Below are 22,279 nucleotides of genomic sequence, written 5' to 3'. Positions count from 1 at the left end.
AAACCAAAAGTCGAAAGGAGAATAGGAAAAACTAAATGTAAAATGTTTAATGATGGCATGTTGGAATAGCCTTTTTTTTTTCTTTTGGGCTAAAACTAATGCATGCTCTGCCTTTGTTTGTCTTTGAAAGTATGCAGAAAGTTACATCGTGTCGTAAGCCTTATTGCTTATAGTCATACTGGCCATATTCCCAGCTTATTTAAGGACATGATTAGGCTTGCTATGACATTTCTTTCTATAGAGGGTGCAGTAATCGATAGCAGTAATTTTTTCCATAATGTTGCACTAATTTTGTTTTATGGAAGATTACCTTTGACTCTTTGTTTCTGGTTTAATTGCTTCACAGGCTGGGTTCTTAGAAGGAATCACAAATATAGTTCCAGGTATAATTTACTGAGCACACATACTCATAATCTGCTTTTTCTTTGGATTAGTTATTGAGTAAATACCGAAAATTATTTCCGCTATGTTTTGAAGCATTAGGGGGGTGTAAACCTGAAAAAACTTTTGGACAATGCGGCTGATGAAGTAGGAGGAAAGCTGCTGTTAGATTATGGGAGAAAGGATTCAGGTTTTTCTCAAATGAATTCAACACCAGTTGGCTTTTACAAGTCAACGGTAAGGTTTCTTTCTTTGTATGTAAAGCATACATCAATTTTATTTGCATAGTTAATCTAAAAGACAAATGCTGCCTTAAAGCTCTGCTTCTTCATTCTTTAGCTGCACTAATTGAGAGAGTTCAACTCCCAAATAAGGTCTTTGTGTGTGTTTCCAAAAGAATGTTATTAGGCTGCCTTGAAGAGTACACTAATCCTTTGAATCTGGTATATGAGGAGGATCATACCCCCCGAACAACGTTCCAAAACTTGCTGCAGAATGGTTTACTTAGTCCTATGAGTTTGATTACGAAGAAACATTTGCTCGTATGGAAAAACTCAATATGACTGGAATTTTCTTGTTAATAGTAACCAATCTTAACTGGCGTCTCCGACCAAATAGATACTAAGAATGTCTTCCTTAATAAGATATTGAGGAACATGTTTATATGGTTCTACCAGATCTTGATAATAAAACCAATCCAACAAGCGTAAGTTGAAAAAGTAGCTCCATGGACTTAAAGAAACACCAAGAATGAGTGCAGCATCATCTGTGCAAAAGGTTGCCTGAACAAATGTTATGGTTATGGCCCCATAAAACCAACCTATTACAAAAATGCTATTCATTGTATATTTGTAGAGTTAGCAGAAATTGTTTGTGTTTCTCTGTCAGATAATTTTGAAAGATGCCATTCGACCCATGCATAGAATGTCTGTGCTTAATAATTTGTTAACTTCTCTCTGTTTGTCTTGTAACTCTCTACTACGAATTTGAACCAACGCATTCCATAGACGACGTCGTTTGCCATGGGCGGGAAGGAAAGAAGATTCTGCGTTCGTAACCGAATGAGAATATTCATCTTCTTCTCCATTTCTTCTGCGTGACTTTCTTCTTCTCTCTAAATTATTTTTCTGTTGAGTGGCTTCTGGTTTACAGGTTGCATCACTCTCAGTCTTCAGAGGTACTTCGTACTACCACCGATTGTCTTTAAATTTTCGTTTTCGGTTCGTTGGACTCAGTTGGGAGCTGGAGCCACCCTCCTTCTGAGTCCAAAGCAGAAGGAAACCATGAACCCAATGACTCCGCACACTTACTCTTAAGCACCCCATCACTTGTAGCTGTCCAAGCCCCTGAAACGGCTTCCAACCTGAGCCCGTGTCAAGCTCCCCCATGACTCCTTCAATTTGAATTTAGACGCTTTCTTTTAATAGAAAAATTCTCGGGAGGACAAAAATCTGTGAGCTGCTTCGAAATGACGACGAAAATCGCAATTTCAGGTAAAAATCATAACTGTGGCATCTTCAGGGGTTATCAGTTTTTGTGTTACTTGAAAATTTTCAAGAGCTACTGATAAAATCACTTTATGTTGCGCTTGGGTGTAAAATGCGGCAATCTTACTTGAAATTGCACCTCACATCACATGTTTGTTAAAATGTCTGAAAGAGAAGCAACTTACAGAAAATCATAATCCTTAGAAGGGTCTATTTTATTTTTCTTTTGGCGTTATTCTATTTTGAACTTTATAGTTGATTAATGCTGCTTAAAATAGCTAGTACTTGCTGCTAGAGAACAATCAATCATGGACTTGGACTGGGTTAATTGTTGATCCTGCTATAATCTTAATTTAGAACAATGAGATGGTTCAAAGGGTTTTTTCATCTAGATTTTTGTGTGAATGCCAGAAAGGAGTTAATTACCGGCAAAAATTTAGTCTGGTGAATGTGAAGCTGAAATGGGTGAAGGAGAAGTCATTGGATGCTGTTGTGGCTGATGAGATGGATCTTAGAGCAGCCTACATCCTTGTTTCTGTAATTTCCTCTGTTTCACATCACTTTGTCCCTATTTGCCACCTCTCCAGGTACCGTGGCGAAATTAATTTACCTCTAGATCTTGAGCTATCTACTTTTATGTGGAAGTACCCTACTATTTTTGACGAGTCGCATGTTCTTGATGGTGGAGGGACTAGTGTCCCTGCCTTTGGATTGACTCTTGAAGCTGTTGATCTTCACAAGAAAGAGCTTAATATTATTCAGCAGTCAGAAGGATATTCTTGAAAGGCTCTGCAAACTGCTCATGCTTACTAAAGACAGGACACTACCTTTGCAAAATATTGACCAGCTGAAATGGGATTTGGGATTGCCCTATGATTACCAGCATTCTGTTTTTCTAAATCATCTTGGTTTGTTTTCTATGGTCTATCTCCCTGATGATCATCTTGGCTTGAAACTTCTATTCTGGTTTGATCACCTTGCTGTATCACAATTGCAATAGAACAGTGTTTTACAACAAAAGGAAACAGATAATAATTGCTTGGCATTTCCAATTAGATTTACGAGGGGTTTTGGGTTGAAGAGGAAGTGCTTGAAGTGGCTAGAAGAATGGCGCAGAGGTTGCCATATACTTCACCTTACACTGATGCCTCCCATTTGGATCCATGAACTGATATGTCTGAAGAGAATAGTTGGAGTATTTCATGAGCTCCTACACCTTATGATACAAAAGAAAATAGAGCACAATAATGTGAGCAATCTTCGCAAGCTATTGTCACTGCCTCAAAAATTTACAAAGGTGTTTGAGCGCCATCCGGGCATTTTTAACATTTCTGAAAAGGGTGATATTCGGACTATTGTTCTTAGGGAATCCTATGATCATCAAAAAACTCTTCCAAAAACAACCCCTTGTAGAAATCCGGGAAAAATATGCAAGCCTGCTGAGCAAAGGATTTTTGGACAAGAGTAGGGGCTTATACAAGAAAATGGCTGGTGCTGATCAGGAGGACCCATCAAAGCTTCTATGTGACGATTGACTCAGAGGCATAGCATATGATTCTGAACTGGAGTCAGATAGTAATTTGTTGTCAGAATATGATTCGGATGATCCTGCTCAATGCTTCCTGAATCATTTAAAATAAAAGAAGTTTTTTCACAATTTATTTATAAATAGTTGAAAAGAAATTTTTCATATTTTATAAGTAACTCTGATATAATATAACATTATGAATTGAAAAGAAAAAATTAAGTACAATTAATTAAATTAACCATATTTGAGGGGGAATATGATTCTAGTCAATATTCTAAAGGTTTAGGGTTTAGGGTTTGTCAAACATCTCCAATAATAACATATCTGTCATCGTCCCTGATCTTCTAATATTTAGGAAACATTAACACTCTTCATTATATAACTTACACTTCCAACAAGCTTATTATCAAATTCTTACTCAAAAAACACAAAACCAAACAAAAAAAAATTCTTCAAATCCAAGCATTTAAGTGTATATTTGGATTCTTTTTTACTATTTTTATCAATGATTAATAGGATTTTAGGGTAAATTGTGCTTGAAATCTGTTGCGTACCTGATTCTGTGGTGTTGCTTTCTGCAGGAGCTGGATCACTTCTGGAGAAGAAGTCAACTGCTAAGCACGTGTTAAGTGTATTATATTTGTGTAAAAGGGTTGTATATTGCTAATTGCGGAATGATTGTAAAAGACAGAATTATATGAATAAATGTAATGGCTACTTTCATTGAATAGAATAGTGCAGATTACAATGGCTTCTTGAAATAGATCAAAGAACCAAGAAAACCAATACAACCAACACTGTTGTGGCATTGAACCAATAACCTAGGCCTAAGCCCCCAAACCAAAACCTAAACAATTATGTTTTCCCCAATGCCCCACTCCTAAAGCTTCGTTCTCCTTTTAACGCCAAGCTGCATCCCTGAGGATCTGTCTCATTCCTGATTGCATGCTCCTCTTGATTTCTTTCCTTGCTTGTGTGATTTGCTCCTATGTTTACGTGCATGTGATCTGTTGCTTCCTTGTTTATATGTTTGCTCAGTTGTACTTCCAAGTTTGTCTGATGGTTATCCAGAGTTGCCAAGTTTGCATGATGATTATCCTGAATTGCCATCTGAATTGTAGTTGCTGGTATTTCAATCCCCATTTTGCCCTTCCTTTTATAAGTCTTGATTATTTGGGGTCTATCAAAATCATGTTAACCAGTTGGGTGGGATAGGTAGTCATGATCTACTTCAAAAGGCAAATTTACACCTATTGGACCAAAACATAACTTTCCTTGTGTTATATGAAATTTGGAGTGTTTTGCGATTTTACATTATAGGGGTAAAATAATATTTTTACTGTTAGGGGTTAATATATTTAGGGGTTATATGATATTACCATGTAAAGATAAAACGATATTGTTTATTTCGATTTTGCATATTTTCAGTATATCTTTCTTAGTACTAATGCTTACATATTTAATTTAATTTAATTTCTACCCTTGTAAGATTGAACAAAATGTCAAAAGTTGAAGTTTTCGTTGGGTATGAAAGGTAGTGAATTTCTACAAACAATGACGTATTTTGGTGAAAAATAGAAAATGGTGATAATCCTACAAGATATGGTATACCAAGGTTTGTTGGAGTTATTGAGCTCCCGTTTGTGTATATACATAAGGTGGAATTGCATCCACATAAGCATGAAGATTGAAAAAATCCATTAATGGGAATGTTTCACAATGATGATGATATTTGTTCAAGTAATGTCCTAGCAAAAAAGATGTCACAAGTTGCCTCACTCGTACGATAAGAAAAACAATGTTTCAAGACAAAGATTCTAAAGTACAACAAATTGTTAGACTTTCCACTTAATTTAAAAAGGAACAACATTGTCCTTTATTTCCAGTTAATGTAGAAGTTTCACACCCATAATATAATCTAGAAAAGGGTGGTAATCGACTCAAACAAGATAAAGATGAAGAGTGTAATGTAAATGTTGATATTGGTTTTGATGGTCTTGATAGTGCACTTGGTTTAGTGTTATTGTCGATCATTGAGAATTGGGTGTGGACAGGGGTAGAATGTTCAAATTTGGGGCACTTTTGATCAAGGTAAAGAAATCGATAATACTTTTGTTGAAGATCATGAGTTCAAAGATACAATGAACATGGAAATGAGTGGTCATAAAGTGAATGTGGACCATAGCAGTGATGTTGGGTGCATTGACGCCCCATTTGTTATAGTGCTACTTAGATTAATGTACATGTGACCATTTCTGACTTGATGCATTAACCACAACCTTTTCCACACCTTCCAAATCCGGGTACTACCAATGTTCTTGGAAGAGGCAAAAGGGGTTGTAGGGTTAATGGTATATTCCATGATAAGGATGTGTAGAAAAGGCATTCAGGAGACATGTTCTAAAAACTGGATTCTAATACAAAGGACTGGTGCCAATAGATCTTAATGGGAAATAAAATATTTGTATGAAAAATTCCAATGGCAGACACAAGGAACAAAGATAGATGATTATGAGTATTTCCAATTTCATCGTTTAGATAATGACCATAGTTGTCCTAAGAATCAAATAATATAATATCATTAGGATAACTATTTAAAAAACTTTTATTATGGTATACATACCTAAGAAAATTATGGTTGATATGACAAAAAGGTATAAGATCGATATTTCATAAAGGCACACATGATAGGTAAAAAATTAAACATTAAAAAAGTTGAAAGATTCACTTAAAAAGTCATTCATGTTATTACCAAATTATTACTACAATTAGAGTTGCATAACCTTTGGACCATCACATATATTGAGATGAATGTCAAATCAGTTTAAGTTCTTTTTCATGGTCTTAGGGTGTTCAATAAAAGCATCATAGATTATATTCATCCAGTCATATGCATGACGATGCATTCTTAAAGAATGTAAATTTCTCAAAAGCTTTTTTATTGCAGTTGGAAACGATGGTAACAACCAATCTGTCCCTTGAGAAGGACGAGTTGTTTTTTATTTTGTACTGACAACCTAACATTATTGTTGTTAGCACATGAAGCATAATATGTGTGCCAAGTACAAAAGGACAAAGGCGATTAAGGGTTTACATTGGCAAGCTTCCAAAGTATATCACACCTTTGATTTTTAAGACATAGGAAGGATGATTTTTTATCTGAATCCAAACTTATCTATCTTAGAGATAATATTATGATAACTAATATTGTAAAGTCCTTTCATGCATTATCCATGAATATTAATGTTTTGCTAATAACTATATTTGTGAAGTTCATTAAGAGAACACTACAGAGATTGTTTTATTAAATGTGTGAATAATTTGGTTCAAAATATAAAAATAAATTGAATATTTCAACAGTTAAGATTTGGTTTAGTTTAATTTATAAAATGGTTAAATTTTGGTTAATAAATTTTAAAAAAATGGTTTACAGTTTAAGTGATTTTTAAATCAAATCAAATCAAATTATAAACCATGTTTTTTTTTTAAATATATATAAATCAAAATAACTATTTCCCATCAAGGTTTGATGAACTTACAAATTCTTACCCTTTAAATTTGAAAAAAGAACTATTTTTCACCTATATGTTAAATTATTTGTAAAATTGTTGAAAAGACAAAAAAACCCACAAGCTAAATAACCTTTTGTCCTTAAAATTTTATTAAATAAATTTTAAACTTATTTGATATTAGCTCGTTTTGGGCTTAAACCAGGTTGGAATCCAACCTTCTACATAAAAACACTTGATCAACCAAAACTGTTCATTTTAACCCTAAATTCAACTCAATTCTCCAACCAAGCTCATCATTTGCAGATTTGAAACGCCTGAAAGGAATGAATTCTTCACTTTCACTTACACTTTTAAGAAATATGTATCTTCGTCACTCTAACCCATCACCATTTCTGGAATTCAAAGCTCCTTTTTGTTCTCTCAAACGGTCACTTTTCTTGCCCTCCAACTCCCCACTTCAAAAGCTTAACAATGCCAGAACAAGAACCCATCACAGAACCATCGTAACTTGTTTGCCGGAGAGAGTTTCTCCGGTCAAAACGCTCCGGAAGATTCTTGAATTGCCCGGGGTCCATCAGGGTCCCGCTTGTTTCGATGCTCTCAGTGCTAAGCTTATTCAAAATGCTGGGTTTCCTTATTGTTTCACTAGTGGTTAGTTATTTGTTTTGTTTGTATGTTTTTTATTTGATTAATTAGATTGTATGATATCGGTCAGTTTCAGATTTTGTAATTGTTGTTCTTCATTGGGGATAGTGAACCTTGTAGGAAAGGTTTTTATTTCTTCCTTTGTTTTTTTTAAATGGTTAATTACATTGCATAATGTGTGTGTGCTCTTTTTTCTTTTTCCCCTTTTCATTATGAGGTAGTAAGTTTAAAGGCCAGGTTAAGATTTTTTATTAAATACGGGATGATTGGCTTCATCTCTACGAAGGCTGTTTCCCTTTTTTTTTTTTAATTTTTGGTAATATTATGTTATGTGCTTTCTTGTCTTATTTATCAAAATGAAATTTTACGAATTTTTATTCTTCTTCTTTTTTTTTTTTCACTTTGGTTGAGAACTTGAGTTTGAGGTCCTTTTTTTTGGGTTAAATTTCTGTCATTGTAAAAGATCTGGGTTCACTGTAAAGCTTCTAGGGGAGGGGTTTTTTTAGGTTATCACTGAGATTGAATGAGGTGGGGGGCTTGTGTTGATTTTTGTAATTGAGTTAATTACATGAGTTTGGGAACGTTATTCATTGGGATAATTGGTTTTGTTGTGAAACATGTAGGCTTTATTGTAGTTGGTGTGGAGTTCTGTTTGTAATATGGGTTTTTTTTTTTTAATTGTGTTTTTTATCGTCTATATGAAATTCTTTGATTAATTCGGGCTAAGAATGTTAAAATGCAGCTGTTTTAATGCACAGTTGAAACACGTGATGAGATTTCATCATATTTGTTAGAGGTTTTGATAGATTTTACTTTTGAGAATCACTGGTTTGCATTGTATATGGGTTGAAAATAATTGATATTTTATCCTGTTCTTAAGATTTTATTTTATCTATTTACTCAATTTTCAATCACATGACCACGGTACTTATTCAAGAGTTGGAATTGCGACAGATAATGGTCAAACATTTTATTTTGTGTTTTTGATAAACTCCAGGTTTTCTTGATCCTATCTGAGAAAAACAGAAAGTAAAAAGTACTTTCTGTCTGAGAAAAACATTTTATTTTATTTCAGTGGAGGATGTATTTATACTTGCATATATATATGGCGTTTCTTGTTGGATTATTTCTGTCTAATGAATATCTCATTGTTCTTGATCCTATCTGAGAAAACAGAAGGTAATAAGTACCATGGCTTTGGTAGGCTCCTTTTTTTCTGTGTTCCCCAGACTATTAATTGTTAATATGATCATTTGATATTTCTTTACCGGTTATCAGTTAAAATGGATGCATAATTTTTTAGGCAATCAGGATTTGCGGGATGTTTAACTTAATGTATCCTGTTTTGTTGGGATATAATACTATTACTTCTCATTCTTTTCTCAAGGAGATAAACAAAAATTAGGGAGAAAATGTGAAGAAAACCATAAAAGGGAAAAAACATTATGATAATGTTGACTGTCAAAATTATATAAAAATGACATAATTTGACACACATATTTTCTCACTTAATTGATCAACAAGTTTCTTAATGTCCTTACATGATTCAACTAGGATTTTCTATATCTGCTGCTCGGCTGGCCTTGCCAGACACTGGATTTTTGTCCTATGGGGAGATGGTGGATCAGGGCCGGCAGATTACCCAAGCTGTGACGATTCCTGTTATAGGGGATGGTGATAATGGGTACGGTAATGCAATGAATGTTAAGAGAACTGTCGAGGAATTTATCAGAGCTGGCTTTGCAGGAATCATTCTTGAAGATCAGGTTTAAACATTTATAAAATTCTTTAATAGTTATGCTGCTCTAAGCCCTTTGCCTGTATTTTTCCCCTTTAGAAGTCAGATGCCTATTTTTTTTTTTCCAATTAGATTCATTGTAGATAATATTTAAGACACAAATGGGTATTCTTGCCTCTATTCTGTTTTATTTCAAAATTCTTTCCAGAACTTCATTTACTGTCTAATTTATCTGGTTCAAGCATGAGTTGTAGTGCAGGTGTTTTTTTTATGAGTGGGATTCAAAGAAACTTCATGTTTTAAATTTGATTTAGAACTTATGTGAAATTAGGTTTTAAGCAAACAAGCCTCAAAACTCTTTAGGCTTGTAAGCATGTGGAGAAAGAAATGGTAGAAGTAGGACTGAAAACATTTTTGAGGTTGTGAGTGAAGTTATGGATATTGGTTTGGAAGGTTAAAATTTGCCAGAGAATATTCGATTTCAAGTGTTAAAAAAATAAAAAATGAATAGAAACTTAGAATAGGCAATTGAAAGAACTTGATCTTCTGTTAGAATTGAAGGATTAGGAAAAAAACTTGAAGAATTCATGGAAAGACTCTTCTTATGAGTCACAAAAATGACTGGATCACAAAGAAATTCAAACTAATTATAATTACTATTTGAGATAAATGTTTGCTTTTGGAAAACAGAGTACATTAGATTTCTCAAAAGGCATGCTAATTATACTCTTGAGCTTGCTTCAACTTCTAAATAACTACAAGTTCAAAAATAAATATGCAATATTAAGCTTGTAATATGCCCTTGCAATTGGGATTTTGAGTCCACAAATTGGGAAGATGGACAAAATTTTATGTTGTATAATTCTAGTGAACTTGTTTTGATGAGTTTAGGAAAGTATTTGCAATCTGCTCCTTGTACTTGTTTCGATGAGTATTGTTGTTTGATCATTATACAAAATTTCTTTTATAAGGTATCCCCAAAAGCATGTGGTCACACACGTGGCAGGAAAGTGGTGTCTAGAGATGAAGCAGTGATGCATATAAAAGCGGCAGTTGATGCTCGGAAAGAAAGTGGCTCTGACATTGTTATTGTAGCACGAACCGATTCTCGTCAAGCAGTGTCTTTGGAGGAAGCACTCTGGAGGTCTAGGGCTTTTGGTGATGCTGGGGCTGATGTTCTTTTCATCGATGCACTGGCTTCAAAAGAAGAGATGAAAGCATTCTGTGAAATTTCTCCTCTAGTTCCAAAAATGGTATGGTATGTTTGTCTTGATATAACACCCTGTGAAATCTAATAGTGTGTAAATGATGCTATTTGCATGTTAGGAGAACTGAATCTTCGGTACTGTAATATAACATACACAAGATTGTTAGGTCTAACAACAATTATAATCTGGACGGGGGCTAACAATATCTTCCTTTTAATTTTAATTTCATAGTTGTAGAGTTCCCAGCATATAAACTGACAAATATCTAATGATAGTTTTAGTGAAAATAATGCGTATTTTCTCCTGTGCTTTATGGCTCTGTCCACTGTTGATTATAATATATTGTAATTGCCCATAAGTTTGAATTTTCTTTTTCTGTTCTTGGTTGCATTTATTGTGATTAGTAGCTATAATTTATAGGCCTGGGAATTTTGATGAGTTGGAACTGCTATTATTTTGTAAACTAGAGTATAAACAATTTTTCACATTTTGAATGAATTTAGTAATAAATTAGATCTGGTATGATGTCATGTATTCCCAGTTTGTGTTTGTATTTCCATGGCAAATATTTTTGTCTTTCATCTGCTTAGCTTGCATTCTTCTATATATAATGTTGGCGCATGTTAGATTTTCATGCCATAGTGAAAATATATCAGTTTATTTCAAATTCAGTTTTCGTTTCTGATAATTCTCTTTTATTCCTACATAGGCCAATATGCTTGAAGGTGGAGGAAAAACACCTATTCTTAATCCTCTTGAACTTGAGGAGGTTGGATTTAAACTTGTGGTTTATCCTCTTTCCTTGATAGGAGTATCTATTCAAGCAATGCAGGTCAGGTTTCTACACCATTACTGTGCACAAAACATTAAAAGATTATTGAGCACTTGTTTAATTGCAAAGGGAAATAGGATTAGGGGTGGATTTGAGCTAAGCCCGAGCTTGAGTTTGGCTCAATTTGAAAGAGTCGAGCTCTCTTCAAATCAGCTTAAGCTTAGCTTAGCTTAGCTCGGCTTAAGGGGAGTCGAGCTCGAGTTCAACTATAGTGTTGAGCTAAGAGCTAAGCTCAGCTTGTTACTGCAACCGAGCCAATATGAATCAAAACAACGTTATTTTGATACATATTGGTCAAAATGACGTTATTTTAAATAATTCGGATCCTATTTCGTTTGACTCCCTAGCATGGCAAGCCAAACACCTACAAAGAGCTTGAGCACAACAGTAAAAAATCCTTATGTTTGAGCTCGGGTTCGCCTATATCAAGCTCGTTTGAGTCGAGTTAGCAATCTAGTTTGAGTTAGTTTGGCTTGAATCCACTCCTAAATAGGATGCATGAGATTTTGGTTTTTTGTTGAGGATGGTCATTTAGTCAAAATTCTTTCACATGCACAAAATTAAAAAGAATAACTGTTATTTTCCTACTTAATGAGATAGAATTTCGATTGCTCAGTTTTGAGTTGTATACATTTTATTATACAGTTGTTTCTCTCTTGGCCATCTTTTGATAACTATTTTTGTTATCGAGCAGAATTTGTTTTTGTTAACTGATTATTCATTCTGTGTGTGTCTTATTTGGACTTGAAAACATTTTTATGTCTAGTTGATATTAGTTGATGGGTCATTAGGCCAATTGTGAAAACCTGCAGCTTTGAATCTTCCAGCTATCATTTACCATGTATGTTTCATTTTGTTTATCACTTGATTATTGCCTTGATTTTTCCATCACCTGTCAATGGAAAACGATATATATGCACGAAGCATGTAATTTTGTGGGTAGCTAAACTGGTGGAAACCTAAAGATAAAAGAATTATGTGTTTAGTAGCTGAGATTTACGTTATATTCTTAGTTTTACTGTAATTTTAAGATGATGTCATCTTTCATTGGAATCTGCTGCAAGGAATTGATGATAAATTTAACTTTAAATATTGTTCCATTAAACCATATTTCCTCATCCATGACTAGAATTTGGATCCTATAGCTTGGTACTAAGTCAAATTTTGCCACCCATTTTCAGGATGCACTCGCTGCAATTAAAGGAGGTCGTATTCCTCCTCCAGGAAGTATGCCATCTTTTGAAGAACTGAAAGAGCTATTAGGTTTCAACGCCTATTATGAAGAAGAGAAGCGGTATGCCATTACTAGTCCCTCAGCTTCTGAGAAAGGTGGGTGCAATCTGGACCTATTAAATCTCAGTCAGCAGCTTTTTGCTGTTAATTATCAATGTCACTATGATAACCTAATCTCTCTAGTTGACTGATATGGATCTTTGCCTTCTAAGTTCGAATGAAAAATTATTTGATGAGTTTTTTGTTGACATAACTGAGATGTGAGCCGTTTTATCCTTTTCAGGACATGCTGTTTATCTTTTAAATTTTTATTGATTATTGGTTCTTGGGATTTCATTCCTATTCTGCCTCATTTATTACACCATTATAGTTCTAAAAAGTTTTTGAGCTTCTTTGTTTGCCCTGAGTAAAATTGACTGAAGACTGAGCCATTGTTTAGGCATGTAATTTGTAGGACTAATGTATACATAACATGCAGGAAAAAACACTCTAAAGAAAGGAAATCAAAAGGCAACAGCAAATGGGGACAGGTGTCACTCCAGCAGGCTCCAAGTCTTTCAAAACCAACAAAGGACAGCAGAGCCACAGACAACATCTGCAGAAACGGTTAAAGGGATATAAAAGAGAAAGAGGGAGGAAAAGAGAGGGCAAGCAGAAAAATCAGAGAATGGAGGGGAATTGAGGGGAGAGCAGACCTCTTGAAGGCTGCAGGTTGTTTCTTATTATTAAGTTTGTATTTGTTTCCGTAATTGGTGCTTCCAGAGAAGTATCATAAGAATTATATGTTTCTGTAATCGGAAGACAGTGTTTATCTTTTATCTAGAAATATTATTAGACTTTTATAAATCAACATGCTAAACATACAAGGTTCGTTTTTATACATTGAGAATATTGGCTTTTTCTTCTGAGTCTATCTCAGCTGTCTTTATTACATTTTCTCCTTGGATCTTGAGTTCCTGAGTTCAGGAAGCAGTGCCTACTTCTTGTGATTCCTTGGCTTGTGAACTTGTAGCTGTTGGCATCGATCCCTGGAAGTCAAGGAAGGGCAGGCTAGCTACTGCTACTGAGTTCCCTCCAGGTACCTAACAACTTGGTATCAGAGCAAATGACTAGGATGGAGGCCAGAGTAGATGGATTGGAAGAAGAAGTGGCATCCATGAAAGGAAGGTTAGAAGGGCTTGATAGAAGAGTAGAGAGCATGAGCGGTAATGTGGAGGAAATTAAAGGTAGAATGTAGGGGGTGGAAACAGTAATGGAGACAATAAAAGAATACTTGAGGGAAGTGAGAGAACGCTTGGTGGCGAAGGACAGTGGACCATCTGACAAAGGCAAAGCAACCATGGAGACTCCGCCAACTCCTACGCATATATCACCAACGAGGGAGGTTACGCCTCTACCAACAAGGGGAGCAAAAGAGCCTGAACAAACCGAAGGAGCCAGAGAGTAGAGGACCGAAGTGGAGGATAATACAGGAGGTGTTTGACGTGAACTGATTCATCGACGTCTGGAGTTACCGGTGTTCGTCGGAGACGACCCGGTAGGGTGGGTTTTTTTAGCAGAGCATTATTTCTCTGTCAATCAACTTTCTGAACAGGAGAAATTAATAGCAATGGGCGTATGCATGGATGGCAAAGCGTTAAGGTGGCTCCGATGGAATGAAACTCGACAACGATTCGCTAACTAGACAGAACTAAAAAGAGAAATGCTGCTAAGATTCCGTCCAGCACAAGAGGGGTCTTTATATGAGGACCTGATGGCGCTGCGTCAAACGGGAATAGTGGAGGAGTATAGAAGTTGGTTTGAGGCCATTTTTGCACCAATAGAGGACGCCGCCGAGGAAGTCTTATTGTCAGCCTTCATGAACGGATTGAAGAAAGAGATTCGGGCAGAAGTGAAACTCTTTCACTCGACAACGCTGAAGGAGGCGATGTTGAGAGCACAGGAGATCGAGGAGAAAAATCGAATTATTGATGCCCAATCCGGAATCTATACTACCCATTTAAACTACAGAACCCGAACTTCCAGCCCAACTTACTCTTACCTCACCAGCCCAAACCCAAGACCACACCAGACTCCAACCCATGCCCAAACATTCGGCCCATCATCGCAGCCCAACACGCGAACTGACCGACCCAGTTCAAGCTTCCAAACCACCCCACTGACCGGATCAAACCGGCCCTTAAATAGCACCAATTTCGCATCCAATTCCAAAGTTTCTCCGGTTGCAGACATTAGGGTTGATTCTTCTATCAAAGGAGCACCCAGCTCCGTTGCATCAGCTAATCAACCGCCACAAGAACATCGATATCGAAGGCTCTCTGACGAAGAGTTCCGATCAAGGTTGGAGAAGAGACAGTGTTTTCGGTGTGATGAAAAGTTCTACCCAGGGCATCGATGCAGATTTAGACAACTCCGAATCATGGTGGCGTCTGAAGAAGAAGAGGAGGAGGAGGCGGAAAACTTAAGAGAGGAGGAGGAAACGACTCTAGAAGAAAAGGAGTTGGAGTTGTCTTTAAACAGTAGTTCGGTAGTTGGAATATGCAGTCCGAAAACAATAAAATTTTTAGGGACGATTAAAGGATGGAAGGTTGTGATTCTCCTTGACAGTGGGGCAACCCGCAACTTTATTTCTCAAAAATTGGTGGCGGAACTACTACTACAGGTGTCACCCGTGAAGTTTACAGTCACTTTGGGAGATGAACGAAGGGTCCAAGGATTAGGGAGATGCGACGGAGTTGAAGTCGAATGTCAAGAGATTAAAATCATTAAGAGTTTCTTCCCTTTTGAGCTGGGAAGCGTAGATGTAATCTTAGGAATGGATTGGCTCTGTAGACTAGGGGAGGTGAAAATTAATTGGAAATCCCAGACAATGAAATTCGAATGGGAAGGACGACGTGTGGAGCTGAAGGGAGATGTCTCATTATGCAGAGTTGAATCTTCCCTGAAGGCTATAATAAATTCTATGAGGGAAGGTGGAGAAGGATATTGGGTGGAGTTTAGAGGATTGTCGCAGGTGGGAGAATTTAATCCACAGCACTTAGAGCCATGCCTGAAGGAGCTGATAGAGGAGTACCAACATCTTTTTCGTGAACCCACTAACCTGCCTCCGAGAAGAACCTAAGATCATGCTATTAGACTTTTGCCCAATGCCCCGCCTCCAAATATCCGACCATACAGGTATCCGTATTTCCAGAAAAACGAGATAGAGAATTGTTCAGGAAATGCTTACAGCAAGGGTAATTAGGCCAAGTGTGAGCCCGTTCTCTAGTCCCGTGTTATTAGTAAAGAAGGATGAGGGATATAGATTTTGTGTCGACTATCGCGCTCTCAACAAGGTTACTGTTCCCGATAAATTTTCGATTCCCGCCATTGATGAATTGTTCGAGGAATTGGCTGGAGCAACAATTTTTAGTAAGCTGGATCTGAAATTTGGCTACCACCAGATTCGGATCAGAGACGAAGATATAGAGAAGACATCTTTTCGTACGCATTATGGGCATTACGAATTTCTCGTGATGCCATTTGGTCTCTCAAATGCACCTCCAACTTTTCAGAGGGTGATGAATGAGATCTTTAGACCTTATTTAAGACGGTTTGTTCTCGTCTTTTTTGACGATATTTTGATTTATAGCAAAAATTATAAGGAGCATACGAGGCATCTTCGTATAGTGTTGGAGCTGTTGAATGACCACCAATTGGTTTTAAATTTCAAAAAGTGTGCTTTTGGATAGAGGAAAATAAGCTACTTGGGCCACATAGTTTCGGCAGAAGGGGTTGAAGCAGATCCACTTAAAATTCAAGCAATGAGGAATTGGCCTATTCCGAAAGACTTACGAGAGCTGAGAGAATTCTTGGGTTTAACGGGATATTATCAAAGGTTCGTTCAGGGGTATGGAAAAATCGCAGAACCACTCACAAGATTGTTAAAAAAGGATTCTTTTGTTTGGAGTGACGAAGCCACCCAAGCATTTGAGAAATTGAAACATGTGATGTCGTCAGCCCCTGTATTAGCCTTGCTAGATTTTTCGAAAGAATTTGTTATAGAAACGGATGCATCAGGAGTGGGATTGGGTGCTGTTCTTATGCAAGACAGAAGGCCAATAGCTTATATTAGTAAAGCACTTTCGATTCAAAACAGGAACAAATCCATATACGAGAGGGAGCTAATGGCAATTGTGATGGCGTTTTAAAAATGGTGTCACTACTTGTTGGGAAGGCATTTCAAGGTAAAGACAGATCAGCGGAGTCTTCGGTTTCTGACTGATCAACCAGTCATCGAAGCTGACCAACAGAAATGGGTAATGAAAATGCTTGGGTACAACTTCGAAATTTTGTACAAGCCAGGAAATGAAAATAAAGCAACGGACGCCCTCTCTCGAAAGTCAGAGACTAATGGGGAAATTTGGGCAATCTCCACAACGCAAATAATGGGCTTGGAAGAGGTTGAAAAGGAAATTTCAGAGGATGAGAAGCTCAGGGGAATAGTGCAGGATCTGTTGACGAATCCTAACTCTCATGAAGGCCACAAGCTGCAGAAGGGAAGATTACTTTATCAAGGCAGGTTAGTCCTTTCGAAAACCTCTTCCTTCATTCCTATTTTTCTAACGGAAATCCATGCGTCTCTGTATGGTGGACACTCTGGATTTTTTCACACCTATAAGCGAATTTCCAGTGTGCTCTATTAGGAGGGGATGAAAGCTAGTGTGAAGAAATTTGTATCAGAATGCGAAACTTGTCAGCGGATGAAATTCGAAGCAGCATCTCCGGCTAGACTACTGCAACCACTGCCCATCCCTACCAAAGTATGGGATGATATTTCTATTGATTTCATCACAGGCCTTCCAAAAACGCCACATGCAGACACCATTTTAGTGACAGTTGACAGAATGACGAAATATGCACATTTTTTGACACTAAAATACCCTTTCACAGCTGTTGAAGTTGCCAGGAAATTCATACAAGAAATAGTGAAATTGCATGGTTTTCCTTGATCAATTGTTTCTGATCGTGATCGACTCTTTTTTAGCCAATTCTGGGCGGAAATTTTTAAAATTGCAGGAACCACGCTCAAGTTTAGTTCGGTGTACCACCCCCAATCTGACGGGCAGATGGAAGTAGTAAATCGGAGTTTGGAAACCTACTTGCGGTGCTTTTGCTTTCGTCAACCTAAGCAATGGCCAAAATGGCTCCTATGGGCGGAGTATTGGTTTAATACATCTTACAACGCATCCGCTGGCATGACACCCTTTAAGGCACTGTATGGCAGAGAACCACTGGCGTTACTAAGATGGGTCAAAGAGGTATCGAAGATAGAAGAAGTTAACAAGATGATTGAGGAAAGGAATGCGGTGCTCGATGAGCTCAAAGACAACTTGAGAAAAGCTCAGGAAAAAATGAAAAAACACGCTGACAGAGGCAGAAGAGAAGTCCAATATTCAGTGGGTGATTATGTGTTCCTAAAAATCCAACCGTATCGTTTCAGATCATTAGCGAGCCGAGCAAATGAAAAACTCAGCCGGAGATTCTATGGTCCTTTCGAGATACTACAGAAAATTGGATCGGTAGCTTACCGCTTGAAATTACCTCCTACTGCAAAGATCTATTCAGTATTCCATGTCTCACAATTGAAGAAAAGAGTTGGTCCAACAGTAACCTGCCAACCTCTTCCTGAATGCTTGACCGACAATGGAGAATTACAGGTGCAGCCATCAGCAATATTACAACATCGATACTCTCAGCATGGGGAACTGGAAATTTTAGTGAAATGGGAAGGCCTCCCTCACTGAAAATTCCTGGGAATTATTTACAACCTTCTGGAACCTCTTTCCACAATTTGACCTTGAGGACAAGGTGCCTTTCGATGAGAGGGGAAATATTAGGACTAATGTATACATAACACGCAAGAAAAAACACTCTAAAGAAAGGAAATCAAAGGCAATAGCAAATGGGGACAGGTGTCACTCCAGCAGGCTCCAAGTCTTTCAGAACCAACAAAGGACAGCAGAGCCACAGACAACATCTGCAGAAACGGTTAAAGGGATATAAAAGAGAAAGAGGGAGGAAAAGAGAGGGCAAGCAGAAAAATCAGAGAATGGAGGGAATTGAGGGGAGAGCAGACCTCTTGAAGGCTGCAGGTTGTTTCTTATTATTAAGTTTGTATTTGTTTCCGTAATTGGTGCTTCCAGAGAAGTATCATAAGAATTATATGTTTCTGTAATCGGAAGACAGTGTTTATCTTTTATCTAGAAATATTATTAGACTTTTATATATCAACATGCTAAACATACAAAGTTCGTTTTTATACATTGAGAATATTGGCTTTTTCTTCTGAGTCTATCTCAGCTGTCTTTATTACATTTTCTCATTGGATCTTGAGTTCCTGAGTTCAGGAAGCAGTGCCTGCTTCTTGTGATTCCTTAGCTTGTGAACTTGTAGCTGTTGGCATCGATCCCTGGAAGTCAAGGAAGGGCAGGCTAGCTACTGCTACTGAGTTCCCTCCAGGTACCTAACATAATTATATATATGTTATGTCAGTGAGCAGTTACTCATACTATAGACAACCAAAGGTTCAAGATGATACAGCGAGGAGTGGCCAAAGTTCATCAGATCCTGTAATTGAAGTTATAACTCCTGAAGTATTGGATAACCATGGTGCAGATAGTTCAAGGAGCCCCTTTGCCGGGATTTGGTCTCGGACTCTGGGAATCAAAATAACTGGTAGAGATGGATTTGAGAGACTTGACGTAAGAATTCCTGTAAGTTATCTTTTTACTATGGACACATATAACTGTCATGATATGATGCAAAAATATACTTACATTTTAGAAAACAATTGTTTGACTCCTTTAATTTTCTTTTATCTGAAACAGCTTTAAATCTTCAGTTTAGAATTAAATTTATACAGTATGATATTTTAATTTATGTTGAGATTAAACATTCTGAATATGCTGGACAAGCTTGAATTGTTTCTAGGGGCTAGCGAGGACATTTTCTTATAACAGGCTAAACCTTTTTTTCTTTTTGTTTTGACTTGATACAGCAACTGCGTAGCTAGATTCCTTTATCAAGTGTACCTCATGATAAGAGGCATATTTATTTGTAAGGAATTACAGGTATATATAGACATAGTTATTTTATTTATCTGAAAAATTTTACGCATTTCTAATTATGCTAAACCTATGATTTTTTGTTTTTTGGTCAACTAAGGCAGAGAGGAAGAAGAAGCCTACTAATGTTAAAACTAAATGTACAAAAGAGAATAGGAAAAACTTAATGCACGATGTTTAATGATGGCATGTTGGAATAGCCTATAGTATTTATAAGATTAATTTCTTAATAAATTATTTATCTTTTTTCGCTAAAACTGGCTAGGCTGGTCTGCCTTTGTTTGTCTTTGAAAGAACGTACAAATTTACATCTTGTCGTAAGCTTTATTGCTTGCAGTCAGATTGGTGACATTCCCAGCTTATTTTAGGACATAATTATGCTTGCTACAACCATGCTTTCCATAGAAGGTTGAGTAATCAACAACAGTAATTTTTCCATAATGTTGCACTAATTTTGTTTTATGGAAGAGTAACTATCAACTTTTTGTTTCTGGTTATTAATTCCTCCACAGGCTGGGTTCTTAGAAGGAATCACAAATATGGTTCCAGGTATAATATATTGAGCTCTCATATTCATAGTTTGCATCTTCATTGGATTAGTTCTTGAGTAAATAACTGAAAAATATTTCCCCTATGTTATGCAGCATTGGGGGGTGTAAACCTCAAAGAACTTTTGGACGATGCAGCTGATGAAGTAGGAGGAAAGCTTCTATTAGATTTCAATGATGCAATGGGTGACAGGATTCAGGTGTTTCTTGAATGAATTCAATGCCAGTTGGCTTTCATGAGTCAACGGTAAGGTTTCTTTATTTGTATTTAAAGCAAAGATCAATCTTATTTTACATAATTAAGCTAAAGAACAATTGCTGCCTTAAAGCTCTGGTTCTCCATTCTTTAGCTGCACTACTTGAACTACAAGCACTATTTGAGAGAGTTGAACTGTAAAGCAACCTCACTTCAGGGAAAAAATAAGCTAGAGAAAAGGTCATTATATGAAATTGCAGTTAAAACTATGGCTTAAAAAATTAGGGAAGATGAGTGATCAGTTGGATATTGAACAATTGCACTTAATGGACCACTCTGGTTTGGCTTAGTTAAAAAGTTCACTGGTGGGAGCTTGGTCAGTATAGGCATATTTGCAACATTTGCTTTTGCTACCGATTTTTTGTACTACGATACGGGAAAAATTACCTAGTGCAAGCAAAATGATGGTTCCTCTAAATGGTTTGTATCTTATGTAGATCATTGCAGTAAATTTCAAGAGATTCAAACAATGATATTGTTTGAGAACCAAATCCTTTTAGAATGTCTCATGATAGTGAATTTGAATGACTGGTTGCTCTAAAGAAGGGTGTGAGAGCTTGCACTTTGTCACCCTTGTCATCTTATGTCCAACTTTGTTTCATATAAAGGATTGTGTCCTAGTTTTCAGGCATTTATTTTTGAATTTGCTACTATTCAAAGTCCAACAACATTCATAATGCTCTAAAACACCCAAAATGAAAAGTCATGGTTCAAGAAAAAATGAAACTTGGGAATGGACTGATTTACCAAATAGCAAGAAAACAGTTCAGTGTACATGGATTTTCACCATCAAACACAAGGCAGATGGGAGTATATACCAATTCAAGGTATTGCAAAAAGGTTTACTTAGTCCTATGAGGTTGATTATGAAGAATGTTTGCTCAGAGTTTTCTTGTCAATAATAACCAATCTTCATTGGCATGTGCACCAAATAGATATTAAGAAAAAGAAATGTCTTCTTTAACAAGATATTGAGAAAGAAGTTTCTATGAAGATTCAACAAGATCTAGATAATTAAACAATTAAGAAGTCTCTCTATGATAAATTTGAAAAAACAATTAAGAAGTTTGAGGATTCATTGTGTCCGATGGATCATTCAAAGAAGGTGAAAAGTTCATTCTTACCTTTTAAGAGGCAATTATGAGGAAGAAATCTATGGCCCAAAAGAAATTCTAGCAAAGGAATCTCAGATACAAGACTTGGATATCTAAAATACTTTCTAGGAATGAAGGTAGCTCGTTCAAAGAAGGGTATTTAATTACGTCTCACAACATAACTATGCATTTTGACTACCTCAGAAGATTTACAAATGTTTGGATGTAAACCTCTTGACACACTTGTGACTTCATGTCGAAGAAATTTGATTTTATGACGAAGCAAGAGACAATCAGTTGTTTTTAGGAGCAGTGTTGATGCTAAATTTAGAGCAATGACACTAAGGATTTGCAAAGTTATGTGGTTAAAGAGACTACTTGCTAAGTTGAGCCATCTCATTTTTATTTTATATATATATATAAATTATTTATTGTAAAATGAATAATAACAATTATTTTCTTCACATTCTATAATAACTACTTATCGTAATTAATTAAAGAGTGAACGTATTCTCCTATAAGAGAGAGCAAAAAAATTCACAAACACAAAGTTGTTGGGGGACACCAACCTCTTATTATACTAGCCACCCGAAATCCAATATCTTCAGTAGTATATTGGGGACCAAAACATATGAAAGTTAGCTTGTTCTATGGTTGAACAATCCCATATTCTTCCAATCCCATAAGACTTCATCTCTGTTCTAAGTTTTC

At 36.5% G+C, this 22,279-nt stretch overlaps 2 protein-coding genes and 1 pseudogene across 3 annotated transcripts; all 3 read left to right on the top strand.

The window, feature by feature from the left end:
- The first annotated feature begins 341 nt into the window (after positions 1 to 341).
- On the top strand, positions 342 to 20,546 carry LOC123205721. Of its 2 annotated transcripts, XM_044622744.1 has the most exons (3): positions 18,937 to 19,319; positions 20,183 to 20,219; positions 20,315 to 20,546. In XM_044622744.1, exons 1-3 carry the CDS (start codon positions 19,092 to 19,094, stop codon positions 20,431 to 20,433), a joined length of 384 nt encoding a protein of 127 aa, XP_044478679.1. In that variant the 5' UTR covers positions 18,937 to 19,091; the 3' UTR covers positions 20,434 to 20,546. The 2 variants fall into 2 exon arrangements, 1 of the variants encoding a protein (XP_044478679.1); XR_006499890.1 differs by lacking the exons at positions 18,937 to 19,319; positions 20,183 to 20,219 and adding an exon at positions 342 to 383.
- On the top strand, positions 1,892 to 4,124 carry LOC123205719 (annotated as a pseudogene).
- On the top strand, positions 7,096 to 18,831 carry LOC123205720 (2,3-dimethylmalate lyase-like). The gene is made up of 6 exons (XM_044622743.1): positions 7,096 to 7,559; positions 9,108 to 9,319; positions 10,263 to 10,544; positions 11,209 to 11,331; positions 12,513 to 12,660; positions 13,043 to 18,831. Exons 1-6 carry the CDS (start codon positions 7,232 to 7,234, stop codon positions 13,183 to 13,185), a joined length of 1,236 nt encoding a protein of 411 aa, XP_044478678.1. The 5' UTR covers positions 7,096 to 7,231; the 3' UTR covers positions 13,186 to 18,831.
- Positions 20,547 to 22,279: the final 1,733 nt, after the last annotated feature.

This window comes from Mangifera indica, unplaced genomic scaffold (assembly GCF_011075055.1).
Source record: "Mangifera indica cultivar Alphonso unplaced genomic scaffold, CATAS_Mindica_2.1 Un_0013, whole genome shotgun sequence".
Classification (NCBI taxonomy): domain Eukaryota; kingdom Viridiplantae; phylum Streptophyta; class Magnoliopsida; order Sapindales; family Anacardiaceae; genus Mangifera; species Mangifera indica.
Note: the sequence above shows the minus strand (reverse complement) of the source record. Positions and strands in the feature narration are given on the sequence as shown.

Bases quoted from the DNA above. Each gene is read 5' to 3' on its own strand.
- LOC123205720 (XM_044622743.1), top strand. From the start codon at position 7,232: ATGAATTCTTCACTTTCACTTACACTTTTAAGAAATATGTATCTTCGT. The intron at 11,332-12,512 runs GTCAGGTTTCTA...ACCCATTTTCAG, and splicing joins TATCTATTCAAGCAATGCAG to GATGCACTCGCTGCAATTAA. The intron at 12,661-13,042 runs GTGGGTGCAATC...CATAACATGCAG, and splicing joins TCCCTCAGCTTCTGAGAAAG to GAAAAAACACTCTAAAGAAA.
- LOC123205721 (XM_044622744.1), top strand. From the start codon at position 19,092: ATGTCAGTGAGCAGTTACTCATACTATAGACAACCAAAGGTTCAAGAT. The intron at 19,320-20,182 runs GTAAGTTATCTT...ATTCCTCCACAG, and splicing joins GACTTGACGTAAGAATTCCT to GCTGGGTTCTTAGAAGGAAT. The intron at 20,220-20,314 runs GTATAATATATT...TATGTTATGCAG, and splicing joins AATCACAAATATGGTTCCAG to CATTGGGGGGTGTAAACCTC.